The sequence below is a fragment of the Epinephelus fuscoguttatus genome, linkage group LG11, assembly GCF_011397635.1.
Source record: "Epinephelus fuscoguttatus linkage group LG11, E.fuscoguttatus.final_Chr_v1".
Lineage (NCBI taxonomy): Eukaryota > Metazoa > Chordata > Actinopteri > Perciformes > Serranidae > Epinephelus > Epinephelus fuscoguttatus.
In genome coordinates this window covers 10,362,198-10,378,251 of record NC_064762.1, presented here as the reverse complement: position 1 = coordinate 10,378,251, position 16,054 = coordinate 10,362,198, and the positions used below count along the sequence as shown (strand labels likewise).

Genomic DNA, 16,054 nt, shown 5'->3' with positions numbered 1-16,054 from the left:
CTCTTCACCTGTGACATACAACCACAGACCTGATGATACAACCATAAAGTTGATCATAGAACTTTGGCTGAGGGTGTCCTGGTACTGGGTTCACTTATAAAGCACCCTTTGCTTGAACATTGTGGTTGTAATGGCCAATCCATGACTGGCACAGAAGTCACATAACACCACTCAGGCTCAGGCAAACTGTACCTCCCAATCACCCCCCTCCAGGCTTCTCCATTGTTGCCCATGTGAGCATTAAAGACCCCCAGAAGAACTATACCGTAGAACTTTATCCCCACAGACTCAAAGTAGGCCAGGTACTCCAACACAGTGGTGCTTAACCAGGGGCTAATGAGTATCCCCTAACCTGCCCAGCACCTCTCACCCTGGGTAACTCTAAAAAAGGCACGAATCCAGCCCCCCTTCTGGGGTTTGGTTCCAGAACCAGTGCTGTGCATAGAGGTTAGCTCAAGTATATCTAGCTGGTACTGCTCCACCTCCCGCACTGGCTCTGGATCCTTCCCTGCCAGAGAGATGGCATTCCACATCTCTAGAGCCAATCTGCAATGCCAAGGGTCAACACACCTGGGTCCCCGCCCCTGCCTGCCACCGGGCACACAATGCACCCACTCCTGATGCCTATCCCTGTAGGTGGTGGACCCATAGGGTGGCTTTAGGAGCTGAGGACTGAACCACTGATCTTCCAATTAGTAGATGATGTTATGGCTTTACCTTCTGTGACACAGATGCCCCAGGGCTATTGTAAACATGGCACATTTGTTGAACCATCAATTTTCAACAAACAAAAAATCCACAATTATTGACTTTTAAAGGTGTGTTGATCTCAAAACTGAAAACTGAATAAAACTTCAACTACAACTTCAAAACTTCATCAACTGAATCCATACTTACACTTTCTCAAACCAGGTGTCAGTCTCTGTTCTCCACCATAGTCCATCCTGTAGGAGGAAATACAGTCAGACCAGTGAATTCTCTTGGATTATTGAAACAGACACATTTATTGACGTTCTCCAACAGTGGTTGAACTCTTATTGTCTTGTCATACCTGAGAGTGTCCAGTCTCCAGTGTGGATTCTTCAATCCAGCAGAGAGCAGCTGAGCTCCTGACTCTCCTGGATGATTGTAGCTCAGGTCCAGCTCTCTCAGATGGGAGGGGTTGGAGCTCAGAGCTGAGGCCAGAGCGGCACAGCCTACGACTGTGACCAGACATCCTGACAGTCTGAAAAAAGGAAATTGTTGAGAAAATTTTCAATAGAAAGTGTGGGGAGCACATGCCTATTGTAGTGAGGTACTAACCCACAGACAAAGATACAAAACTAGAACAGGAAAGCCATGCAAAAGTCTGATGCATTTATTTCAACTAAGAAAGATGATTCAGAGTTACAAGTGCACTATTTTTGATTCCATTTTTGAACCATGTTTCAGAAAGTAATAAAAGAAAAATAATCTTCCAGATGTCAAGTCTCTTCTTCAACGTTAACCTGAGTGTAAAACTATTTAAATTAGCAACTGACAACAAACTCTGACCTGAGAGATTCCAGTTCACAGTGTGGACTCTGCAGTCCAATGGAGAGCAGCTTCACTCCTGAATCCCGTAGATCGTTGTTACTCAGGTCCAGGTCTCTCAGACTGGAGGAGTGGGAGCTGAGAACTGAGGACAGAGCTTCACAGCTTCTCTCTGACAGGTTACAGCCACTCAGCCTGAGGAAGAGCCAGTGAACAGAATGAAATGTTCATATTTTGGATCTATTAAAAGCCTAAAGATGACACTTAATATGACCAAAGATCCACTTACAGAGCTTTGTTGGAGGCTTTGACCACTGGCAGCAGCCTCAGAAGAGCCTCCTCTGAAGCAGAGTATTTCTTCAGGTCAAACACGTCCAGATCTTTTTCTGATGACAGTAAGATGAAGACCAGAGCTGACCACTGAGATGGAGACAATTTATCTGTGGAGAGACGTCCTGAACTCAGGTACTGTTGGATCTGTTTCACCAGAGAACGATCATTCAGTTCATTCAGACAGTGGAACAGATTGATGCTTCTCTCTGGAGAGAGATTCTCACTGATCTTCTTCTTTATGTGCTGGACTGTTTTCTGGTCTGTCTGGGAACTACTTCCTTTCTGTGTCAGTAGACCTTGTAGGTGTTTCTGATTAGTCTGCAGTGACAGACCCAGGAGGAAGCGGAGGAACAGGTCCAGGTGTCCATTTGGACTCTGTAAGGCCTTGTCCACAGCCTTCTGGCAGAGATGCGATAGTTTAGGTTTGTCTCTGAAGACTTTAGACAGCCGGGAAGTGCCTGTTTGTTCTTCTGCCATCAGGTTGACTCCAGAATTGATGAAGGTCAGATGAACATGAAGAGCAGCCAGAAACTCCTGAACACTCAGATGGACGAAGCAGAACACCTTGTCCTGGTACAGTCCTCTCTCCTCCTTAAAGATCTGTGTGAACACTCCTGAGTACACTGAGGCTGCTCTGATATCGATGCCACACTCTGTAAGGTCTGATTCATAGAAGATCAGGTTGCCTTTTTGCAGCTGATCAAAAGCCAGTTTTCCCAGAGATTTAATCATCTTCCTGCTCTCAGGACTCCAGTGTGGATCTGTCTCAGCTCCTCCATCATACTTGATGTACTGCACTTTGATCTGAACCACCAGGAAGTGGATGTACATCTCAGTCAGGGTCTTGGGAAGCTCTCCTTCCTCTCTGGTCTTCATCACATCCTCCAGAACTGTAGCAGTGATCCAGCAGAAGACTGGGATGTGGCACATGATGTGGAGGCTTCGTGATGTTTTGATGTGGGAGATGATTCTGTTGGCCTGTTCCTCATCTCTGAATCTCTTCCTGAAGTACTCCTCCTTCTGTGGATCATAGAACCCTCTGATCTCTGTAACCATGTCAACACACTCAGGAGGGATCTGATTGGCTGCTGCAGGTCGTGTGGTTATCCAGAGGCGAGCAGAGGGAAGCAGTTTCCCCCTGATGAGGTTTGTCAGCAGCACATCCATTGAAGTGGACTCTGTAACATCAGTCAGGATCTCATTGTTGTGGAAGTCCAGAGGAAGTCGACACTCATCCAGACCGTCAAAGATGAACACAACCTGGAACTCTTCAAACCGGCAGATTCCTGCTTCTTTGGTTTCAGTAAAGAAGTGATGAACAAGTTCCACCAAACTGTACTTTTTCTCTTTCAGCACATTCAGCTCTCTGAAAGTGAATGGAAATGTGAACTGTATGTCCTGGTTGGCTTTGTCTTCAGCCCAGTCCAGAGTGAACTTCTGTGTTAAGACTGTTTTCCCAATGCCAGCCACTCCCTTTGTCATCACTGTTCTGATTGGTTTGTCTCTTCCAGGTGAGGCTTTAAAGATGTCTTCTTGTCTGATGGTTGTTTCTGGTCTGTCTGATTTCCTGGAGGCTGTTTCAATCTGTCTGACCTCATGTTCATCATTGACCTCTGCAGTCCCTCCCTCTGTGATGTAGAGCTCTGTGTAGATCTGATTCAGAAGGGTTGGGTTTCCTGCTTTAGCGATCCCCTCAAACACACACTGGAACTTCTTGTGCAGGTTTGATTTGAGTTTGCGTCGGCACACTGCAGCAACAGTCCCTGAACGAACAAAGAAGTAATTAATTAGTGTATGTTTCAGTCAGTCTTACAAATTACTTACAAAGCCCTGATAGGCCCTGCTCCAAGTTATGTATCTGATCTGTTATTGCCCAATGTCCCTTTTTTGTTGTTCCACAGTCCAGATTACACATTTTATGGCAAACTTATTGAGCATAACGTTACTATGTGCAAAGTTACTTTATTTCATTTGGGCCATTGGCTCCATAACACTAAGGAGCTTGTTGTTTACACATTACTTTATCAACTAATGATAGGAAGCAACCCAAGGCATATCAATGCCCTGTAGCTAGAGGTAAAAAGCTAACCTCAGCGAAGGTTACAGTTAGCTAGTCAGCTGCTCTTGCAGTGTTCTTGGCTATTAGAGAACATTTTGTACCATCACATCATTTATTGTTAGCTAAATGAGTACCATTTTTCATAAATTACGTTAACAGATGAAGTAATTTGGCAAGCTAGCTATTATATCCACTTAAATGGTATTTTCCTTGCACTCAAGTTAGTGAGCAAGCAAGTTGTTGTTGGTTGCTTCATAACATTGGTTGATAAAGTAATTTGCTCACAGCAAGCTAGCTAATTTACCAGCCAGATGAGCCCTGGAGTCTGGATGAATTAGCTGATGTTCGTTACTCAAGACAGTATTTTGCTGTTTTAGCTAGCTAGCAATTTGTTGGGAACTGCCCATTGGTCCAACGGCCCATTGGTCTGACATCCCATTGTTCCGACCATATTAAACCCATTGTTCCGAAGTCCCGTTGTTCCGAAATCATCACGATGCCCTGTGGTTAAGGTCTGGTTAGGTTTGGGCACAAAAACCACTAGGTAAGGGTTAGGAAAAGATCATGGTGTGGGTTAAAATGAAAAAGAAAGTGACAAACACATAAGCCGTGAGCCGCGGCGCACCATCAAGGTAGAAATATGCCCGCTGGGAGCCATTCAGCACCGCGGACCGTCGGACTAATGGGATGTCGGACCAATGGGCTGTCGGACCAATGACATGGACCCCAATTTGTTAATGTAGAGTTAACATTATCCAGCTAAAACCACAATATCACAATATATTTCTTGTCATTGTTTCCTATTGGATTTTGTTTTATTAGCACAGAGGGGCACTGACTTCGATGAATTACTGTTTGTCAGACCACATATGGGACAAGAATTACCTTAGCTTGTGCAGCCTGTGGTCCCTCCACCTCCCCTCTCCCCCACTCAGAGACTACTTTCTCAGGAATGAACTGCCTGAGGAGATCAGGGAGCAAACTGACTTATCTTTTAAAACACTTTAAAAACCCATTTTTTATAATTACTTTTTGGTGGTTTCACTTATGTTTGATGACATTTTGATTCTTCTTACAGTGTGTCTAATTATGTTCCCAGTTTTTGGTTCTTAGTTCCTTTCCTGCTCTTCATGGTTTGAAATGCGCTCTGTTTTATTGTAAAGCACTTTGTGTTCTGAAAGGTGCCATATGAATTAAATGTGTATCTCATAAATGTAAACTGTAAACGTCATTGTCCTCCATGACATCTCTTCAAGCACATCAGTTGTTCACAGTTTCTGTTTTCATCTCAGAAAGAAGAATTCACAGATCTGATAAAACTGTGTTCATCATATTAGCAGCAGATATCATAAATGTAAACCTGGACCATGTTGCCTCATTTTCTCTTTCCATCATGTGAAATCTGTTAAAGTGCTCTTACTGCTCTGCAGACAGTCGACCAGCTCCTCCTGCTTCATCCTCCTCAGGAAGTTCAGTGTGATCTTCAGAAACGCCTCTCTGCTGCCGTCCAACACCTCCTCATCCTCACTCTGATTCTCTAAGCATTCTGGATAATCTGGACTCAGAACTTTCTGGATGTTCTTCAGCTCGTTCTTCACAAAACTGATAATGTTCTCCTCCAGCAGCTGGAACAAATTAAAATGGATCTTTAACTGATAAAACTTATCATCAGATCTTCTGTGAGACAGAAAGCCTGCTGCTCTGTACAGACTAGTATTTCAGTTTTCAGTTTGCCTTGTCTCCTAGAAAATACATTTACATTCACTTCATTTGCAACAGCAAATATATTTTTGAAGGAAAGATAATGCTGTCACGTGTTACATTTTCTATTAACAAAACCTGAAAATTCTGTTCATTGTTGTAGTTTATACAGTAAAAAAAATGTTGATACTGCACACATCAGTAAAAACTTACAGACACTTACGAACCATTTTTGTCAAGTAGATTCAGATTTTAATACATGCAGTGAAAGTTTCAAAACTGACGTGAGACATCTTCATCATCCCAACAGCAGCACGAGACACAAGAGCAGCATAACTGCGACATCCGGTCAGAGGCTTTCAAAATAAAATAATCTCTGCACTCTGACAAAATTTCAGTACATGTTCATGACTTTAAAAACCCATAGTTTAATTTCCATTACTACTCACAACATATAACACCAGCAGAACTGTATTGTATACTTTAAGCCATTTTTCGTGCCCCACTTGCCCGGCGTTATTCAAATGTACCAGACACAAATCCTATCTTAACAATTCCAGCTAGCTGGAATACATGGAGGGAGAGACAGAACGCAGCGAGAAAATGTATTTGACAGTAAACAACATGTTGTCACGTGTCGATTCATTTCAGAGCTACGACAGCAGCTAGCCTACAGAAAATAGATTCACTGTTATGTTTTATAGCATGGAAAGAAAACCATGGTAAAATAAAGTAACAATTTCATTATACAACAAAATTCCAGGACCTTTCCAAAACTGTCAATGATTTTAACTAATTCCATGACTTTTCCAGGCCTGGAAAATGAGATTTTAAATTCAATAACTTTCAGGTTTTCCATGACTATGGGAACCCTGAACACAGTTTGTCATAATCCCTGAGTTAGTATCATGGATCATGTGAGCTGGCGATGTAATTTAGCAAGGTAGCTAAAAAGATGTTATGTTTGCTAGCTACAATATTAGAGAGCAAGCACACTTCGGTTAGCCAGCTAGTTGTATCTAAGCTATGCTGTATTGATGTGGTGTTCATTGCTTCCTAACATTAGCTGATGGACTAATTTGCAAACAGTTGGCTAATTCACCAGCCAGATCAGCTCTGGAGTCTGGATTGATTGGATCATGTTAATCACAAGACAGGATTTTGCATTGCTAGCTAGCTAGCAATTTTTTAGCATAGCATTCACACAATCCAGCTAAAGCCATGATATCCCAATATATTTCACATTTCAGTGTATTTCCTCTTTGCCAGCAGTGGGGGGCTCTGAAGTTTAGGACTGCTATTTATCATACCACAAATGAGACAAGACTAGGCAACACCCTCTCATTCTGACCTCGTCACATATTGACGTTTTGGTCATAGACTTTCCACATCCACATACAACGTGCAAGGTACTCTGGGTGCGTTGGCTGTTGTCAATCTGGGTGCCATGTCAAGTCTCACGACTCTCATGACACACTTCTGTTTTCAAATGAAATTTAACGTTTACATACAGTCTCTTTCAAAAGCACTACCTTGGCACAACAATGCAATTTTTTCCCCCTCAACACCTAATGCATGTGGTTGGGTTCAGTTAAAAGAACAGGGTTTTTCTTTAGAATCTTATAGACTGCAAACACTGCTCCTTTGGGTGGAGGTCGATGTTTGTTGGACCCATCCACCACTGGATGGGAGACTGGGCTCGATTAGCGCAACCCATGGCCCCTCTGCCTCAGTTCCCGCTGCTTGGAGACTACTTTGTAAAGAGCAGTTCTAGAGATGCACTTTAGCCACTGCAGCAACTTGAATTCAGCCAGTGCTGGGTCTAACCTGTGTAATGGCAGCAACAGATACTTTGCTGATCCGGTGGGGGGTAAGGGGGTCATACCGCAGGCGCTCAGTCTTGCGCTGGCTGAAATTGAGTTGTTACAGGTCACTAAGTAAAGGTACGTTTTCAGGCCGTTGATGTAAAATGTTAATCACAGAAACACAGCATGTGTTGTGGTGAGTGCCGGTTGTTTGTTGACATTAATAGTTAGCAGGTGTTGCGCACTGTTAGTGCCACTGCAGAGCTGAAGAGAGACGAGGCACTCAGGAAAACATGCACACATCATATCCTTTGGATTTTCTTGCATAAAGTGTCCAAAGTCCTTTACAGCAAAATAGTCTACAGGCTGTTACAGGCAAACGAGGAAGTCGAGGAAGACCTCAATTTTACAATCTCCGACCTCTGACCTCTGACTGCTGGGCAGTACATGAATATAACACCTCATTCATTGATAAAAATGTTGTCTGTGAAAATAATCCAGGCAGAGATTATGTTTGCCAGCGCAGCGTTATAATGAAAACAGTTTAGTAACATATAAATGTAGTTTGTAGGAAATGGTGTTGTGTTTGTACATTTACGCACCATCAAGACAGAGTCCAGGTGTGTTTGACGCTGCTGGGCAGACTGACCAATTCGAACCTCTGATCTCTGCTGCTGAACTCTGTGGAGCAAATATGATGATTTTAAGACACAGTGTTGGGAAGGGTGCCTTTAAAATACAATAGGTTACAGATTACTAGTTAAAATGCAGTAAGTAACACTTAATATAGCGTAAAAATACTGACAAAGGAAACACATTCCTGTGAGGGGAAACGATGCACAGCCAACAGAATACAGATTTTATTCTACATATAATTTTTTAAATGAAAGAATATGTGGGTGTAATCCCTTAGTAATTACCAACATTTTGATTAGTGACTGTAATAACTTTTTTTTTTTCAGCAACTGTAACTGATTACAACCACGACACTCAGTGTTACATGTGCTGTGTTCTTGTGGATCCTGGTAGAAACACAGGACTTACACTTTAAAAACGTGCAGGTCATGAACATGCTCATTTCAATTCTTTCTGGGTAAAGTACTGGTAAAAATTTGTTAAGTTGTCAGTTTCCATGGATACAGAGCTGGGTGTGTCATAGACTGATAGACTGTTTGATCCTGATAGAAACACAAACACTAATGAAAATTTTATTGAAAAGTTTAAATAATGAACAACAAAAATAACTTTAAACTCCGACCTTGGAATATCATAATGCGTTTCATCTTTAAACCCTAAAGGTCGATCCATAGACCAGTCACTCTTGAAGGACACACAGCTGGGTCCAGGTCCAAGTCCAGGAGAGTCTGGTGTCTGCTGTTGGATCCTGACAGAAACACAAACACTGATTAATTCACAGCTACACTGACGTTTTGCTGAAAATTATGTTGAAAAGTTTAGATAACGAACAACGAAAAATGACTTCCAGTCTAAACTCTTACCTTGGACTATCATAATGCGTTTCATTTTTAAACCCTAAAGGTCGATCCATAGACCAGTCACTCTTGAGGGACACACAGCTGGGTTCAGGAGAGTCTGGTCTCTCATGTTGGACCCTGACAGAAACACAAACACTGATAAATTCACAGCTACACTGACGCTCTGCTGACAGAACAGTGTTAATATTGGCAGCTATTGTGGATTTAAGAACAGTCTTTAGAAGAAAATGCTCAATAATCACATTTTAGTCGTTTTTATTCTTCACAGTTTTAGTTGACGAAAAGTCATCACGCTTTAGCCAAAAGGGTTTTTCTCTTCAGTGTGTAGGGTTTAGAGGGATATATTAGCAGATGGGAATATAATCTAATCAGCCTGTCTTCTTTAGTGTATAATCAGCTGAAAATAAGAATCACTGTGTTTTCGTAACCTCAGATTGAGACGTTTATATCTACATAGGGAGCAGGTCCTCGTCTACAGAGATCACCATGCTGCACCATCATGTTTCTACAGTAGCCCAGAACGGACAAACCAAACACTGACTCTAGATAGAACCATTCAAGTTTTCAGGTTTTTGCATCTACCAATGTCGTTAGCAGCCCCTCTACAACAAGCAGCGCAGGAATTACACTAACTTGTAACGTGAAACGTCTTTATTCTGTTTGTTTTAGAGAGGAAGAGACCTCTGTGGATAATTCAGCTCCTGGTAAAAACTTCCTGGCATCAGAAACTGGAATCATGGTGACAGGTTCTATTAAATGTTGAAATTTAATTCAGACATAATTTTATTCTACAACTACATATCATTTCTGAACATTTACAAACTTGCAGAGTTTCTGACAGGTTTACCAGCACACAAGTACCGATCTTCATTTGAAAGTCTCAAAACTTTGAAATCACAAATAATTTGAGACGACAAGACAATGAGTTCAGTGGTTCAGACAGGCGGAGCGAACTGATAACATCTAACTGCCAACAGCCACTGCTGCAAGTAACAAACTCCACAAATCCATTCAGCTGAATGCTGAATTACAGCTCACAACTTGCGCCGACGGAAACATCCTGGTGCAGACTATTTACCATGTTTTAAAACATGTTTCCAATATGTTATATATAGCATAAGACAAATGATCACTTTTCCTCTCATCTCTTTTTCAATGTCCGACAGTTGGCCACGAACATTTTAGTCCTGTCTCGTCAACAGAATTGAAACATAAGTTTTTATTATCAAAAATCAATTTTTAGGACGTCAATGTCTTGTCTTTGTCATAGAATAAAAAGGACACTGATAATATTTTCGGAATATATAAAATATAGAATATTTTAAAATCAACTTACTGTTGATTAGAGGGGCGTCCATCTTTGAACGTAAGTGGTCGTTCCATAGACAGGTCACTCTTGAAAGACACACAGCTGGGTCCAGGTTCAGGTTCAGGTTCAGGAGAGTCTGATCTGTTGAACACACACAGAGCTGTGAGTGTGAACAATGACGGTGGAGTGATCTGAGTCATGGACAGTTAGAGATCCTGGTCTCACCTCTGAGCTTTGGTCTGGCTGTCATGTTCCCCACACAGAGTGGTTTTAGAGGGAGGGACTCCCTTCTCTCTGTCCTCACCCAGATTCATAGCAGAGTCCACACCTTCACACAGACACAACAACATGCCGTCACTCAGTACAACAAGCTGCACAGCACAGCACACATCACTTCATCTCAGTGACATGACACAAAGATTCAGGGGCTGAAACAGGATCTAATAAACCCCAAAATGTGGTGGATAAATGCTTGATAACGAAAAAAAACCCTTGCTGTGTAAGTGAAAGCCAGTGTGCGGGCAGCTCTTTCTGCTGTGCCAACACACCTGATGACAGAAGCTGATTATCCTGGTGTGCAAAGCCTCTTCAATACAAATATCTTTAAATATTTAAAGTATTACAAAGGTTGAACGGAGAAACACATGATGATTTTTGACTTCATCCATGCACCTCAGAGAGTTAACAGTCAAAAAATAAAAGCCCTCCAAACGAGCTGATCCGAAACCGTCGAACCAGTTCACATACCACCTCCATTTTCCACTAATGTGAGCTCAGATTACAAACTGCTGCTGGCTGTACCTGAGAAACACCAACAACATTGAATCTCTCTAAAGTCATTGTTCTTTAACTCAGAGATAAATCCTACAGAATATTTCAAACAGATATTTAGATCCAGCCAATCAGCATCCAGAACCCTTCCTCCTGTGCAGGTAAACAGTGACACAATGTGCAGTCAAACATGATCAGATTCCTCTGGTAGGATTCTCACCTGCTGAACTCATCTCAGGTCGACTTACAGACACTTTCCACCTTCATGTGTGGAGGAAACACTGGGAGAGAAGACGCTGCTCATTTCTTCCGCATCTATCCTGGTGTCTGTGTGCGTCTGATATGAAGACGTCGCCACACCTTCATACCTTCACAGTCCATGACTGGAAAACATCAGTGACGTCAAAAGCAGTCTAACCGGTATGACAAACCAAGACAGTTCACAGATCAGACGATGTAGTTTTACGCTATGTCCACCAGTTGGCGCTGACTGACCAACTAATGACCTGACGATCAGCTCAGCACTAAGATGTAATGGAGGAGCAGCAACTTGGATCACATAGAAATCTCACTGCTGAAGGTTTAACTGTTATTTTGTACCTGGAATTTGAGCCTGACCTTGATGTGTCCACGTCACAGACACTTGTTTCATTTCATTTCATTTCATTATTTATTTATTCCATTCATGTTAATGCACAACAATCAGATTCACAATCAAAACAACACTAACACATATTCCACGACTGAAAAGGAACTGTCAGTTATATTACTGAACAGCTAACACTCAGTCTACTTATTTGTTATTGTGCAGTTTCTTGAACTGAAAAATATTCATACAACCCTTTAAATCTTTCTGTAGAGAATTACACTGAAGTACACGTCTGCTTTAATGTATTCCGAGCAAACTGGTGTTTCAAGTGAAATTGTCGTCTTTGAAATGAACTTTTATCATTGCAAAACAAACAAACAAAAAAACTTTGTACCTTCATGTGTGGAGGAAACACTGGGAGAGAAGACACTGCTCATTTCTTCCTCATCTGTCCTGGTGTCTGTGTGCATCTGATCTGAGGATGCCATCATACCTTCAGAACTTCATAGTCCATGACTGAAAAAAACAGAGTGACCTTAAAACCAGTCTAACCAGTGTCAGTTTAGTGTACCAGAGGCTTTATGTCCTTACTCCTCCCCCTTACCTACCTGTGACCTTCTTGTTATTATACCTGATGAGGGTTGACCTTGAGACAGTGTTGTACCTTTCCTCCATAACACCTACACCCAATCAGTGTCAGAGACTTCACTGATCAGATGGTGTAGTTCCACAAACTGTCCACTTGATGGCGCTGACTAACAATTTAATGTGTTCAAGTTCAGCTCAGCTCAGAAAGTCGTCATAGAAGAGAAGCAATTTGGAAAAGTCTCAGTGATGAGACAAAATGTGAGGTTTGTTTGTATTTATTTACATTCATTCATGTTCAGTAACCGGTTGTCTTGTTGGAGGTCGTGGGGGGTGGAGCCTTTCCTGGCTGACATTGGGCGAGAAGCAGGTTCACCCTGGATTGTTTAAAATGCTTTTGCTACTCAGTGTACAGTGAGTTAAACTGCTAGCCAGGTGATGTCAGTAAGATGAATTTAATGACTGAATTGTGGAGAATCTAACAGAGCTAAGATGTGCAGCGTGTCTATATTGACAAAAGTTGAAACATTTCTATTTGTGATTCCTGAGCTAAGTAGCTACTGCCGCTAGCTCGAACGATTAGCCGACAGGCGACAATCAGATCTGGGGTGGAAGTAAGAGCTGCATTTATCTGTCAAAATGTGCGGCTGTATGAGTTGGATTGTGAATCAGCTTTTATCAAATGTTTTATGGAAAATGTACGAGTTTTTTTCACTTGGAGCTCTGTTACATGGAGGCCATTCACTACTAAACATTGTAGTTAGTCTGAGTTACACAGCTGAGGAGGTATTTGTGTGTGTGTCTATCTCTACATATGTTTGAATATGTATGGTCTGCTGATTTCACAGGGAGGGGACAACACTGTTTAGTGTTTAGATGTTGGCTGTTTTCATTTGGTGCGATATCAGTTTCAGATACTTCATTTTCCTTTGTCTTTTAGAGTACATCACAGCAGGGCTCTGGGGCCCAACACCTCTCCACTACAGCCAGATTCTAGGATGCAGGATGACACACGGACCCTCCACAAACCGTCTCAGTGGGCACACAGTCTGTGGCATCTCAGAAGATGTTGGTGATCAGCATACACCTGTACAGGGCTACTCTGACGGAGCAGCCCGACAAGCAAAGGTGCGTAACAAAGACATTACATGTGTTTTTGTGTTTGAGATACAGTACCTGGAAATATTTTACAGTACTGAAATGATGAAAAGCTTCAGAATATATATTTCTGCGTCACATTATCACATGCCTTTGACTTTGTTATGATGTTAGAGCAGGAAAAAAATTAAATCAATATTATCAATATTTTACATTATATGCATACACATATATCTATACATCTATCTATATATCTATCTCTCTCTCTCTCTATATATATATCTATCTATCTATCTATCTATCTATCTATCTCTCTCTCTCTCTCTCTATATATATATATATATAATTATGACCCCTGGCCCACCCCGTAGTTTGGGAAGTCAGGAAGCAATGCAGCAGTAACATTATGAATAGTGAGCAGAAACAAATCTCTGTGAACAGAAATGGATACAGAAAGGCGTCTTTTGAACACCAAGTTTAGCTTCTGGCTAGATGATTCTCTCGACAAGACCAGAGTTATTTGTATTTTCACCACCGGAAATCGTCGAGCTGCTTAAAAAAGCAGGAGATGTTCAGTGAACCTTAACAGGTGTAAAGTCGGACACATTGTGTTACTGTCAGTAAGTGATGTCACATTCAGGTCAATATGTCCAGCTGTTGTTGCTTGATAGGTTTTGCTCTGGTCTGCTTTCAGCATGTTTTGAACATGCAGTACCTTTGAGGTTATTCTGGAGAATACTCTGGACAGTAATTTCATTGTTTTGGATTGTTGCAATACATGAAATGTGTCCCCTCCCATGTTGATACGAGTATTAAAACCTTGAAAAATATCTCTTTAAGGTACATTTAGAACGGATAGAAAAATGTGTGATTAATTGCAATTAAATATTTTCATTGATTGACAGCCTTACTATATATATCATATCATTTATGAACCCTTTAAATTAAACACACCCGATAATAATGGAGGACATTATGTATATTTCTCTCTTTATGAGACAGTTTGACTCTTTAGAGTTTTGCACTCATCAGGTTTGGGGCGTCACCTTCACCTGAGGGAAAAGAAATAAACCAAATGAATCAGTTTCATAAACAGGAACTGGAATTCTTATCGACACAGAGACCTTCTGCTCTGACGAACACACACAGACGACTTCTTACAGATAAATGAGGACATTTATTTGCAGCTAAATGCGGACTTATAACTGAATAAATGAGACATTAATAATGAATACATGATGAAGAAAATACACCAGACTTTAAATGGTGGGATAAATGTTGGTGACAGTGACGTGAAACATGTGAATAAGTTATTACAAAGAGTTTTAAACAAACAGTGAGACACCAGGTCAGCAGCCGGCAACCTTTATTATCAAAAGATTTATTTCTGACCCCAAATTTTAAAATCAGCTTGGAGCCACAAAACATATTTCAGCTTTATAATGAACATGAAACAGACCACTGTGTCTGAATTAGGCTATCAGCGTTACCATTATGTCTAAATAAACATTCATTAATATATTTTACTACAAGGTGGCTACTCTGCAATGAGCTACTTACAAATCTGTCCACCCTTTTTTAAAGTCTCTATTTTTTATTTTTGTATTTGTAATCCGTAGCTAGCCTAACAAAGGAGACTCGTGAGTGCTGACGTCTTTTTTTCAATTGTTCCCAATGAGCAGAGAGCATATGTGACTACATGTGGTCGCCTTGAAACACAGCGCCACACCCCGCGTCTTTTTTCAAAGAGTTTTGATTTTTTTGTGCGGCCGCTCTGAGCGCTTCTGGTTACAATCCTCTGAGCTTTTCAGAAAGCGGTGATATCATCACTGTCGCTCCTTTCACTGTCACCAAACTGTCACCAAATAAGTCAGAAAAGCCCATTTTTTGGGAGCAGATCTGACGGCGGATGCTGCAGATGTTGCTGTTGGGTGTTGTGCCACCATTTTATCATCTGTGTGGTCAACTCTCTGTTAATGTAACGTTACATCTCGTCCTCTGCAAGACAGCCACATAGTCGTTCCTCCTGAACACGGGCAGTGCCACTCTGCAGCCACCTCTCAACAGTGTACAGCAGTGACCCACAGCAGGAACAGGACAGCAGCTCACATTCCCACCGTCACACCTGTCATTACTCACTGTAAAGCACACGTCTCCTCTCCTCCTCTCCCATAGTCTTCTGCTCCGTCAGATGGCCTTGTAGAAAAAGAGTCACCTGGTTCAATAGTGCTAGCCAGGATTTAGCCAAGTTTGAATGAATCAAAGGAAATTACAGTTCCTGTTGAAAACTGATGCAGCACAGAAGTCATAAGTTTTTTTCCAATGTCTGTACAATGGCTCACAGGATGCTAGCTCAGCTGGTGTCCATTCTCCTCCTTCTTTTTTCAGTGTTTACTGATGTTTATGTCTGAAAACCAAAAAGCGGGCTAGAAGTTGGCAGAATGAGAGTTTACAGATGGGTGAGTTGATGTCCTCATCCTGATTAGTGACTCGCAGCCACACATCACCAACACCACCACCAACAACACTTGAAAAATGGACTCAAGAGCATAAGTTTAGTACAAATTTAGCTGAGCTGGCAGAGAGGCGAACGGAATACCCTATGTTTTATTATAATATTAGCTTTGGCTAAAAACACTCCAGCGGCCATATTCACTTGAGTAAGGCTAAAAATTCACGTCACCTTTGAACACAAACAAAGTGTGTGTCACTGCTTGCAACACTGAGATCACAACAGCTGAGTTGTGATGATAAAACCATGTTATCCAACCAGTTTGACAAAGAAACATTTTCATT

At 41.6% G+C, this 16,054-nt stretch overlaps 1 protein-coding gene across 3 annotated transcripts in view; it reads right to left on the bottom strand.

Annotated features, from left to right (window-relative positions):
• LOC125896984 (NLR family CARD domain-containing protein 3-like) overlaps window positions 1–16,054 on the bottom strand; it is a 64,781-nt gene that overhangs the window by 5,924 nt on the left and 42,803 nt on the right. The window contains exons 1-12 of one of the 3 annotated variants that reach the window (XM_049589991.1): window positions 11,970–12,032; window positions 11,207–11,369; window positions 10,441–10,543; window positions 10,243–10,356; window positions 8,910–9,023; window positions 8,669–8,794; window positions 8,013–8,091; window positions 5,325–5,529; window positions 1,802–3,608; window positions 1,534–1,707; window positions 1,052–1,225; window positions 898–944 (exon numbers count right to left, since the gene is read on the bottom strand). In XM_049589991.1, coding sequence (XP_049445948.1) covers window positions 898–944; window positions 1,052–1,225; window positions 1,534–1,707; window positions 1,802–3,608; window positions 5,325–5,529; window positions 8,013–8,091; window positions 8,669–8,794; window positions 8,910–9,023; window positions 10,243–10,356; window positions 10,441–10,543; window positions 11,207–11,219 — 2,956 coding nt within the window. In that variant the 5' untranslated portion in view covers window positions 11,220–11,369; window positions 11,970–12,032. Of the gene's footprint in view, window positions 1–897; window positions 945–1,051; window positions 1,226–1,533; window positions 1,708–1,801; window positions 3,609–5,324; window positions 5,530–8,012; window positions 8,092–8,668; window positions 8,795–8,909; window positions 9,024–10,242; window positions 10,357–10,440; window positions 10,544–11,206; window positions 11,370–11,969; window positions 12,033–16,054 lie in introns of those variants that run through there. The other 2 variants (XM_049589992.1, XM_049589993.1) reach the window with 2 other exon arrangements.